Source organism: Nematolebias whitei, chromosome 9 (genome assembly GCF_014905685.2).
Source record: "Nematolebias whitei isolate Nwh7 chromosome 9, NemWhi1, whole genome shotgun sequence".
Classification (NCBI taxonomy): domain Eukaryota; kingdom Metazoa; phylum Chordata; class Actinopteri; order Cyprinodontiformes; family Rivulidae; genus Nematolebias; species Nematolebias whitei.
The window spans coordinates 454,439-467,280 of record NC_056506.1 but is presented as its reverse complement, the minus strand read 5'-3'; the positions used below and the strand labels follow the sequence as shown (position 1 = coordinate 467,280).

Here is a 12,842-nt window from a genome sequence, read left to right as displayed (position 1 = left end):
CAACAGTCCCACCCCCCCACGGCACAGGCCCCAAAGCCCACCAATGCACCGAAGGCCCCAAGGCCAGGGCCGGGCACCGGTGCACCTGCCGGCCCAAGACCCCGGCAACATACCTGTCAAGGCCCGAGATCCCCGGACCAAGCCGGGAACCCTGCCCAGGAGCTCTGCTTCTTAAGCCGGGAGTAGCGTCTCCTCCTCTTCCCATTGAAGCGCCTCTGCTGTAGCTTCAAGATAGATGCCTTTAAGATCTGCAATCTGCCGAGCGTAGATTTGAGTTCGTTGCTGATCTCTGCTATATTTTGTGGCAAATCCGCTCTTATTCTCATCAGTTTGGTTTAGCTATAATTCACATGCATAAATCATGCAGAGTTCGGCACAAAGACAATTTCAGAACTCCTAAAAACTGGGATTGCACTAGGAGCCTGTCAAGCTGCAGCTCCAGGGAGTGCGGCCATCTTGGCCAAACAAAAGATAACACTGACTCCAAAAACGAGCAGTTGAAATAAGATAAAGACAAATGTAAACTTGTGCAACTACCTTTTGCTCATAATTTTTTGCCTCGATTGCCTTGAAATTCCCCTGAATTTAAAAAGATTAGAGACATACTCACCGATTGCCATCATGTAGTCCCATCGGTCCAGTAGACATGTGCTGAACTGAAGTCCTTCTGGTGTGAGGCCCGCTGTGATAAGAGCACGGCTCAGCTCTGGATTCTGGCACACAGCTGAGGTCCAGGCCAACAGGAACCAGAGCACCACCAAGAGAATCACTGCCAGCAGTCGCAGGACACGCCAGCTCGTCATGTATGGCGTCCTCTGTGCTGTGCGGGACAGGAAGACCATCAACACCCTGTGAAAGCGGATTAAAGAGGACAGCCTGAAAATTTAAACCTTACAAAAAGATAGGAAACTGCTGTTTCCCCTGCAATCAGAAATTAACATTTGTGATTTATACTCTGATTAATTTTATTATACTATTTGACTCTGATTTTTGTATTGAACATTTTTTTTAATTTACTCTGATTAATTCCAACAAAATTGTGACTTTACTTGACACCCCCTCCTTAGAATCGGACTCTATCCCAGTTAAGCCTCCATGTTTTTCTACCCAGTGAAGTTGCCACCTGAGTTATGGTTTACCCCACTGCAGCCTCTCCTCTAAGGGGTATCACAAACTAATCTAACACTTGAGTATTACCCAGAGTGACCTTAGGTTAGTTCTACTTAAAGCTGTGTTGAAGGTGACTCACCCAGATTTGTAAACGACCTCCATCTATGAGTTACACCCTTATCTCACCCCGTGACTTGCCCAACTTAGCAGCTGGAGTTGGATCGTCATTCACAGGGAAAACTCATTCTACGGTTGTTCACCTTCGGTTGTAGAACTGTTATTGTTATTGATCTGGTTAATTTTTGAATTTAGGAATAAATTCCAGGATGTTGTTTAATCAGAGCTAAAAAACCTTTAAAAACCTCCCTTTTGTTAGAATTAAACCAAGCTTCTCAAATCCATGAGCACGAAGTGATTAAATGATAGTCCAGAGTTTTCATTTATGCTTTGCTTTAATGATTGGCAGGGGTACAGTGTCATCAGCAGAATTTCAAAATTATTACATTTAAATACATGGTGTGGTAGATAATAAAGAGCACATTCAAGGCTTAGGAGAACCTTCTGCTGGCTAATTTTGATGTTCCATAGACTGGGAAACCCCTATGATGGGAATATCCTAGCTCCGATGAGCTGAATTAGGGGATTGTGAGTCCTCAAGCGTTGATGATCCGCTGAGGGGGAAATCCACTGTACCTCGTAGGGACAGCCACACCCTTGGAGCCCCAGGAGCATGTTAGGACCCTTAAACCTCCCAAAGTTCTTTATTCAACCAACTAGACCTTTCTCCTAGCAGCTAAAATCAATCTCAATAACACTCAGTTGGTGGGATGTCTTTTGAACATAAGGAACCAGAATGTACGCTCATCCATCTACTTGCCTCACTTGATAAAATAAAGCACTATTATTTTGTATAAATTTCTATATAGAGCAATATTAAGCCCCCAGTATACTGCCGCGTACGTCCATACGCAGAGGTACGCACGTACGTACGTGGAAGTACGAGCGTACCCCTCAGGGCACGTCCGTGCAAAGCTCAAATTTTTACGACCGCATACGCGTACATGGTGTCGCACAATAAACTGCCCAGCGACGGACTGTTTTGTATGCAACACCAATGTATTCAATTCCCCTTCTTCATCTCTGATCTGGCCTTTTCTTTTCTTTTGTTTTTTTGCCAAGAGGCAAGTGATCTCTTTCTCCTCTGTTGATGCATGACTGAAATGGTGAGAAATTAAGGAATTTGTCACGAGCGAATTAAACTCAGGTCCTGCAGGAGGGTCTGGAGATTTCCTGGTGGGCTGGTCTGATGTATGGGCTGTAGAGCCAGTGCTCTGTTTTTTTATTTTTTTTCAAGATCTTATATTAACAACATAAACAATAAACACAGAACACCGCTACAGCTGAGGCTGCCAGCGCTCGCTTTTTTCTTTTTTCCGACCTGTCAATCAATCCAGTAGGCATGTCAGCAAATGACCAATCGGCGACCTAAATTTGTCCCGAAGGTAAACGCCCCTTGTCTGTGAAGCTGCTCTTCAGCTGCTCGGGGTGTACGCTGGAGTACAAAGTCTGAACCCTCTCCATACAGTACACGCGTACATATGCGTGAATGGACGTACGCGGCAGTATACTGGGGGCTTTAGGATGTCGCTTACCATTCCAGCCTGCGAACCTCTTTTGTTAGGCAAGCGTAGTCTTCCTTCCAGAGCCCTGGAAGGAATCACCCTTTGGCTTTAAGAACAGTCCAGATTCAGGAAGATTTGGTCTGGCGACCAGCCCAGGCTGAAGTGAAATAGAAACACTCCTATCTTGATTAAAAATGAGATATTTTCTTGGGCTGTCCAATTCTCCCCGGCAGCATCTCGAGGCCAGATCAATAGGGGGAGTGGTGGCGCAGAGGTTAGAGAGGTGGGCTTGTGATCCAAAGATCGCCGGTTCACGCCCCGGCCCCGACAACATCAAAATTGTGGGTGGGGTAGGTGAAACACCCACACTTGCCCCCACCCTCATTCGCCCCACTCTGGGCCCATGAGCAAGGCCCTTAACCCCCACCATGTGCTCCCTAAACAGGTCTCTCTTGAAAATGAGTTCTCGTGGCTCAATGAGACTAACCTGTATAAATAAAGGCTAAATGAAAAAAAATAAAATAAAATATTGCTCCATCCACGTCGACTCTCTGGTCTGCTTCAGCCCTGCTTGAAGCTGTAACAACACTTATATAGGGTGTGGGCTGGTTAAAACCAGTTTGAGCAAGTTTAAGCTTATGATTCCACCCCATTGTTCTCTGGTGTAATGTCCTGATTGGTCTTCCCTACTCGTACGAGTCTCAGTGTATCATTTTACGATAATGCAGTCTTGGTGTGGCCTCCTGATTGGCCCCCTTCTCTGTCATGCGAGACATGTTTCCCGATTCTCAGAAAGTCCCCTTTTTTCAGAATTTAGGGATACATCCATGTTCTTCCCAGAAAGCCCCTATTTCTCAGAATTTAGGAAGACATCCTGTCCTTTATGTCATGCCTTTTAAGGTATTCATAACCAACCTGTTTCTTGTGAAAACGTTACCTCAACCATTTCCTTCTGTTTAAGACACATACAACTTTAAACCTAAGGTTCAAACATTACTTTTTTTCCCTGTTCTAATTACATAAGTAGCAAACGTTTCCCAGATTACATGCTTTTTATAATCACCCTTTGAGTTTAGCTTTTATTCATACACTAAGTGAGTTTTACATTTCATATACATACAAAATAGGGTGCAACTGATACATTTAAGCAGAAACATGAGCCTCCTGATTCATCAATCTTGAGGCACAGACTTCCATTGCACATGTAATATAGGCTTCTAGTTATTGATCATGATTCACTTCACCCTCTGTCCTCAACCAGCAGCAGGCCAATTCCAACAAAATTGTGACTTTACTTGACAATCTGAAATAGAAAAAAGTGAGAAGATGCACCTTTTAATAATGTATTCATGAAGTTATAGTGCACTTGTTGAAAGGTCATGCGACTGTAATGCAATTATCATCAAGTTTGCTGATTCCTACAAATATTTGGGTATCTTGGTCGATTTGCATCTCTTATAAGTTCCACATCAAAAACTTAGTAAGGAAACTGGCAGTTAAATTGGGTTTCTTTTTCAGAAATAGATCCTGTCTAACTCTGAATGCTAGGAAACACCTTGTAACTGCTACTTTCCTTCCCTTGATTGACTACGGTGACATTATTTACATGAATGCTCATACAAGCACCCTGCAGATGTTGGATGCTGTCTATCATGGTGCCCTAAAGCCCTATTCGCACGAGATTAGTTTTAACTAAGGACCACGTATAATAAATAAATTACTTCCCAACGTCTGCTTTTTATGTGGCACATTCACACAGGATAACTAAAGCCTGAGATTTAGCTGAAATTTACGGTCATCCTTCCAGTTATGATGTTAAGGCACTGTTAGTATTTTTATCTAGGCTGACCCTGAGTTTTTTCATCTAGTCAGAGATGAGATTATAATTAAATTATGACTCATTTCTGACTAGTTTAATTGGGTAGCAACTCTAAAAAGTGTCTCCCAGGGATTCAATATCCATCAAGGAATATAATTTATTTTGCTTGCTAGATCACGCAGAAAGGCTTTTTATTGTCTCATTTTTTCCATTCACGTTAACTCATAAGGTCCAATGTGACCATACTTAGTCACTCCCCACCATACATTGATACTAGGTCATGTTCCTCTTCTGCAAAGGAGGAATCTAGGACCTATAAATCTGTAATGCGATGGGACATCCGGCCCTTCTGGTTCCTGATCTTGCATCGTGTACTGGAACCGGCCAGCACTGTAAACTGTAAATTGTCCCGCCTTGATTTTAATACAATTGATAAAACTAGATTCTCGTTTCCTTGATTTATTAATAGTGTGAGTTGCCACTTCTGAGGGAGGTCCAATCCAGGACGAGCGTGAGCTGGAGGCGGACCTGGGTCCGAGAGGAGGCCTGACGTAGTGATGAACAAATAAAGCTTTTATGAAGCACTGAACCAGTTGGGCCAAATGCTTCAAAAATAGTTTAATTTGTTAAAATTTCAGTTACTGTGACCTCTTATGGCATTTTGCAGTGCTGCTGTCAAATTAAGCATTTTGTCTTTGGTGGCACACACCAAAGAACTTCAATGAATGCTGTTAAAGAAACTACTGTGAAAAAAAAATCATCAACTTTCTATGTTGTCTGGTTTGAAAATGTTGTCATGTTTTCAATTAAAGACTGATAAATGTGCATTGAAGAGATTTAATAACAATGTTGCAATAGTACTGTGCTTGTGTAAATGTGGTAGAGTCAGGGTCTTTATCATTCTTTAAAATAACAATGGAATTGGAAACCTGGTGGTGGAATAGTGAAGTGTAGGACGCCGTTCAAAAAAAAGAGATTAGCCAAGAAGTAGTATGACAATGAGGGGACTGAAGAGAGGAGACAGGACTATAAGGAGATGGGACGTAGAGCAAAGAGGGAAGTAGCTAAGGCAAAGCAGAGGGTGTACGATGAGTTGTATGGGAGACTGGACACTAAAGAAGGCAAGAAGGACTTGTACCGATTGGCAAGACAGAGGGATCGGGCTGGAAAGGATGTGCAACAGTTTAGGCTTATTAAAAATAGGAATGGTAATGTTCTAACAAGTGAGGAGAGTGTGACAGGAAGATGGAAGGAGTACGTTGAGGAGCTAATGAATTAAGAGAATGAAAGAGAAAGAAGAGTAGAGGTCATAGAAACTGTGGACCAGGAAGTGGGAAAGATTAGTGAGGGTGAAATCCAGAAAACTCTGAAAAGAATGAAGAAGGGGAAGGCAGTAGGACATGATGACATACCAGTGGAGGTTTGGAAATGTCAAGTCAACTTTATTTATAGAGCACATTTAAAGCAGAACCTGTTATCAAAAAGCTTAATAACAACAACAATCAATGGGAATAAAATTAAAGAGAGAAAAATACAATACACTAATAATAATAACTGAAGAATTAATAAAAAGCATTTAAAACATAGGATCACAGAACAAAAAACACTAAATCAATTTACACTGTGTGAAATGCCTACGAGAACAGATGTGTTTTTATCAGAGATTTGAAGTGAGGGAGGGAGGTGGCCAGCCTATTGATGGGGGGCAGGTTGTTCCAGAGTTTGGGGCCCATGACTGAAAAAGCCCGATCTCCTCTGAGATTCAGTCTTGTTTTTGGAACAGCCAAAAGCAGCTGATCGGATGGTCTCAGGGCCCGAGAGGGAACGGAAGGTTCCAGTAGCTCAGAGAGGTAAAGGGGTGCGAGGCCATTTAAGCATTTGAAGGTCAACAGAAGAATTTTAAAGACTATCATAGTACAAACAGGGAGCCAGTGAAGGGAGGACAGAACTGGTGTAATATGTTCAGACCTACGAGTTCCAGTTAAAAGCCGAGCAGCAGCATTCTGAACAAGCTAAAGACGTGAAATGGAGGTCTGGCTGATCCCAGCATAAAGTGCATTGCAATAGTTCAATCGGGTCATGACAAAAGCATGGACTAGTTTCTCAAGGTCGGGTCTGGAAAATACTGGCTTGAGCTTAGCTATCTGTCTTAGTTGGAAGAAGCTTTTCTATAGAACATTTCTATAGAACATATAGAATATATTGAGCATGCATCAGGATATAGAACAGAGTTGATTTGTTTGTCAAACTTGAAATCAGAGTCTAAAACCATCTCAAGATTTTTACCAGACTACTAAAGATATGGCTGAAGAGAGTCCAGGTTGACAGGATCAGTGGCGGCAGTTGAGCTAGGACTAAAGACAATGACTTCAGTTTTCTCATCATTAAAACTTAAGAAATTTGAAGCCATCCAGGCCTTAATGTCATCCAGACATTTTAACAGAGGATGAATGGAACAAACACTTGCTGGTTTCACAGGCAGGTAGATCTGACAGTCATCAGCATAACAATGGAAAGAAAGACCATGTTTCCTCAGGATGGACCCCAGTGGGAGTAAATAAAGTGAAAACAGAAGGGGTCCAAGAATCAAACCTGTGGGACCACACAAAGAAGAGGTAATGAGGTGGATACATTATTACCAACCTTGACACAGAAACCCCTGCCACTCGGGTATGAGCGGAACCATGAGGTGGATACATTATTACCAACCTTGACACAGAAACTCCTGCCACTCAGGTATGAGCAGAACCATTCTAATGCAGCACCTGTGATCCCAACCCACTGTTCAAGCCGTGATATAAGGATACTGTGGTCAACAGTATCAAAAGCAGCAGTAAGGTCCAGGAGCACAAGTACCACAAATTGACCAGAATCATTTGATACCATAATATTGTTACAAACCCTCACTAATGCCCCTTTTCCACCGTCACGGCGCGGGTCGGATATTTCCGGCTTGAAGCGCGTTTGAGGTCTTTCCACTGTTCCAGAAACCGGCTCGCCTCGCTAAATTCTGGCCCGGCTTCTCAAGGGTTCCGAGCGAGCCGCGCCGTGACGTCAGAAACACTGTCGGTCACTGATTGGTCGGGGGGAGGAGTCTGTGGAGTCTTTCCAAACAACCCGATCCACCATTTTTTCTCTACCGCTTGCCATTAGCGATAACACGAGGAGCGTATCTTTTAGTATTTTGAAGCTATACAACAACAATAATATCAAAGCCGTGGTCAAATGCAGAAGTGCAGGTGTTGTTGTGCTTGGTGGCCGACGAAAAAAGTCAAAGCGAGCTAGAAGGAGGATTGGAGGGTGGTTTGGACACGACTACTGCTCTACTTGAACCATTTATAGAAGATGGTGAGTGTTTTCTAACTTTAAACATATTTTAAATTACTCATCCCATCGGTTCTGAACATATTTTTAACTAACAAAAGAGGCTGACGCCATAATAGGACAACGTCGATGCTACGATGCTAAGCTAATTTGCATAAATGCTAACTGTCCTCCGGTCCCGTTTCTCACTGTATTTTATCCAGAACATATTTCAGCGCGTGATGGTTCATCTCTAAACTCCACATTAAACCCTCCAAGCCTCCCGGCTCCTGCTCCTGCTCCATCAGAGGAGTCTGCACCTGACAGAGCTCCATCAGTGGAGTCTGCACCTCACAGAGCAGCACAACGCTGCAGCTTCTGTGCTCGGTAAGAACAGATGCAACTGTTCCACATCACTTTATTTGTGCCGATAAGGACTTGATTTATTTTATTTTTAAAGTAAAAGAATAAACTGTTGAATAAATACTGAATTGGGATGAAATTATGTACTTTGTACACAGGGTCCCAGTTACAGACAACAAAATGTAAAATAAAAACAGTAATAAGATCTAAGATATGAATTAAGAAAAATATCAACTAAAAAACATCTACTAATAAAACACTAAGCACTAATAGCAGTAAACAATCAAAACAATACGTCAAACAGCAACATGAACTTGAGTTTGTGCAGCCTTATGAATATATAACACTGAAGAATCACATCATGTTGCTGCTGATCAGTTTCATGTTGCTGCTGATCTGTTTCATGTTGCTGCTGATCTGTTTCATGTTGCTGTGTTCATGCATGCTCGTCTGTTCACACAGACTCATGTCCGTGCTGCTGTTCGTGTATTGTGTTTAATGTTTTTATGCTATTAGAGCTTATCATATTTTTAGTTGATGTTTTTCTTAGTTCATATCTTTAGATCTTATTACTGTTTTTCTTTTATATTTTATTGTTGGATGTAACTGGGACCCTGTGAACATAATTTTGATCATCCACCACATGTACCACATGTGGTGCGAATGACAAAGAATATCTGCATCTGTATAATACTTTCTGATTCATATATCCATTATTATCATTTTCATTATTTTTAAATCAATTTATTTTTCATTTTCTTATTTGATCAGTTTATTATTATTAATATATCTATTATAGCTGTTAGCAGCACCTTTCTTTGTTTCATGCATTTATTCAAAAACAGTATGTAGCTTGAATTAACCACCTGTTTCTTCTTTCTAGTGAAGAGAAAGAGAAAAGAGTCCAGTAAAGAAAAGTCTTATTTCATCACTGAATGAACATGAAGAACTGAAGCGGACACAGCAGGAACAACACTTGTGTCTTCTTCTGGATGAAGCCCGTGAGACAAGGGACAGACACAATCATTAGTTGGACGCAGTAGTTTTTATTTTTGTACATTTTTCACTTCTTACTTTTCATATTAAACAATTTTTTTTCTTAAGTGGTGTCCTTGAACATTAAATTTCCTAAACAAATTTTACAATGTTAAGTTCATATAGTGTTTGTTTAAATTCATACTGGAAGTTGAGAAGAATTTCCAATTGCATTTGATCTTTAATGAATCCTAAGAAAAGATTACTAGAATCTGCTCAACTGTTATTATGTTATAATTTTTTGGTTCTAGGATGAAGTGACACAAAAACAGTCAAAAATTCAGAAAGGACAGTTATCAATTATCAGTCATCAGTTATCTTTTAGCAGTTATCGTTTATCGTCCGTACAACTGTGGCCCGAGAGATTCAGCTGAAAGTCCTGGTGCACCTTTTATTTGAACCTGCAGAGATTTGAACAGCTGATCTGAAGCAAACAGGCAGGAGTTCACCTGAACTGACCACTCCTGCTGTTTGATGGTCTCCTCCTTCGCCACCCGTCCATCCATCCATCCTCTTCTGCTTCAGGGTTGTGGGAGCAGCATCTTCACCAGGGAGGCACAGACATCAACAGCCTCCTTTTCAACTCTTCTAGGACCCCATGGTGTTTTCAGACCAACTGACTATTTATTAATTAATATCCTGATGCTGCTCAATAATCCAGGTAGAAAAATCTAAAAAGTTAAGTCTGGTCCTCTGGACATTCACAAAACAAACAATACAGTTTATAATAAATAAACAAAATGTTTTTTGTTAGTTTTGTTTTTTGAATGTCCAGAGGACCAGACTTAACTTTTTTAGATTAATAAGTAATAAATTTATGTTTTAATTTAATGAAAGACAAATCTTTAAAATTCAAGGACAAAATTTAATCTAATTGTTTTCAAGTCTGTATCTTATTGTAAAAGCAGTTTCAAAGATTACAGCACAGTGTGATGTTTTGCAATTTTAACATGAACCTTGTGCATATCTGCAAATAATAAAAGTGAAGATATTTTTAATACATCTTTATTGTAAAAATCTATACTAAAATGAAAAACACATGGGTTTAAAGCAGCAGGGAAGGCAGTAAGGTAGGATTATGAATCAGGTCTAAAGTTACAGCTCATGAGGTACTCCATTAGAGCATAACATCGCTTCCACAACGTCGTGTGACAAAACCTTCAGGGTGTTCTTCTTCTAATACGTTTAGTGGTGGCTAGTAAGTAGCTTAAGGGAGCACTACCGCCACCAGGTGGTAAGACGAGTTGGATTCTAGTCCCCGCCTACAGAGCCGGTCCAGAAATGTACATGGAAACACAACAGACCCGAACCGATCTGAACCAACCCGAACTGATCTGATCTGCTCTGTGACGGTGGAAAAGGGGCATAATGCTGTTTCAGTGCTGTGGAGTTGCTTAAAACCAGATTGAAAAATCTCAAAAATTTGGTTCTCATTCAAAAACTTGTTTAATTGAATGAAAACCATTTTCTCCAGGATTTTGGACAGGAAGGGAAGTTTCGAGATTGGTCTGAAATTAGAGCAAGTTGAAGGGTCAAGTCCATGTTTCTTAATTAACGGATGAACTACTGCATGTTTGAAAACATCGGGAACCACACTTATCACAATACTACTATTTACAGAAGTAAGAACTGAGGGTCCAATCATGGGTAGAACTTGTTTGAAAAACGATGCAGGAATGGGGTCAGCAGGGAAACCGGAGGGTTTCATCTGACCAACAACTTTGTTTAGAAATGGGAGTGAAATGGGTTCAAACTGTTTGAAGACAACTGAGCAAGAGACAAAGACAGAGGGATCAGTTGTGAACTGGGGGATGGATGACCTAATCAACTCTACCTATCAGCAAAGTATTTGGTAAAGTTGTTGCAGATGTCAACAGAGGCCTCCATGCTGGCAGACCGAGACACGATTAAAATGGAATTTACGGTATGAAAAAGAACACAGGGATTATGACTGTTTGAAGCAATGATTTGGGAGAAGTATTTGTTCTTTTCAGATTTAACAATGCTCTGATAATCTTTCAAACACGTTTTTAACATAATAAAAGAAACCTGTAATTTGTCCTTTTTTCCACTTATGTTCAGCTCTCCTGCATAGACGTATGGCTGCTCGAGTGGTTGCGTTCAACCAGGGGTGTGGTGCCCGCTTTGGTCGCCTGATTTTTAGCGGGGCCACAAAGTCTAAGATCTTAGAGCAGGTCGCATCATGCCTACTGAGCAGCTCCTAAGTAATAATACAGGCAGAGGTTTCAGGGAATGAGGCAGCATCAGTAATGAATGCAAAGGAAAAAAGAGCAGTGGTTAAAGAGTTAAATAACCGACAACTCTTGGCTGGAAAGGGGGATTTAGACTCATGAAAAACAGAGGTTATGAATGAAATGGGTTTGGGATCTGAAACAATAGCATCTCCAATTTACAGATTAACCACAGATAAACCGTGAGACAGAACTAAATGAAATGAATGGCCCTGTTGATGAGTTGGACCAACAACATTTTGCACAAGGTTGAAAGACTGGATCAGATTTAGAAACTCATGCACCAAATTCTTTTCAGGACAGCAAAAATGTACATTAAAATCCCCCAGAATCAAGACCCTGTCGTAATTGAGCAGTATTCCAGACAGAAAGTCAGAAAATTCGCTTATGAAGTTTTTGTTGTACGAGGGTGGCCTGTAGATCACGCTGCACAGTGTCGGGTTGGAGCGGCCCAGCTCAAAATACAACAGTTCAAAACTCTGAAAAGCTACAGCCTGTAGCTGTCTGTAGTTCCAGAGCATTTTAAAAACTGTTAATAATCCACCACCCCTACCAGAAGTCCTTGGAGCATTAAAAAAGGCAAAATCCACCGGCAAAAGTTCCGAAAAAACACTCAACTCACTAGGGACGAGCCAGGTCTCTGTAACAAACATGAAAAAATATATATTTGAATGTAATTCATTGAAAATGTTTGTTAATTGAAAAATTAGGTGAGTTATTTATTTGTTTTTGTTACTTACAGTACATGTTTGTTTGAATTGTTTATTAGATAAATAAGGAGCAGACTTAAGATTTTTTTCTTCATCTGCTTCCTTTCATTTTATTTTTTTGGTTTTCAAATTACATACATGTAAATTGATATGTATTCTTATTATTATAAAATGAATGAATAAATAAATAAAAAAATAAAAAGTCCAATCCATTGGAACAGAAAAAGTCATTTAAGATGAAGGTTTTATTTGCCGGCGACCTCGCATTCAGCAGAGCTATTTTAGTAGGACCAGTAGCTGAAGGAAAAGCTGAGCACGGAGCACAGATCAGCTGTTTTAGATTTTTGGAGTTTGAACCGCGCCTCCTAGAACCAGAGATGACCCTGGCCTCTCCTCCAGCAGCAGCAACTCCCCTGGCCTCTCCTCCAGCAGCAGCAACTCCCCTGGCCTCTCCGACAGCAGCAGCATCTCCCCAGGCCTCTCCAACAGCAGCAGCATCTCCCCAGGCCTCTCCGACAGCAGCAGCATCTCCCCAGGCCTCTCCGACAGCAGCAGCATCTCCCCAGGCCTCTCCGACAGCAGCAGCATCTCCCCAGGCCTCTCCGACAGCAGCAGCATCTCCCCAGGC

General features: G+C 41.3%; 1 protein-coding gene across 1 annotated transcript in view; it reads right to left on the bottom strand.

Moving 5' to 3' along the window:
• The window catches only part of gpr158b (G protein-coupled receptor 158b), a 496,707-nt gene that overhangs the window by 149,392 nt on the left and 334,473 nt on the right, over positions 1-12,842 (bottom strand). The window contains exon 7 of the mRNA XM_037682052.1: positions 611-849. Within this exon, the coding sequence (XP_037537980.1) occupies positions 611-849 (239 nt within the window). The remainder of the gene's footprint in view (positions 1-610; positions 850-12,842) is intronic.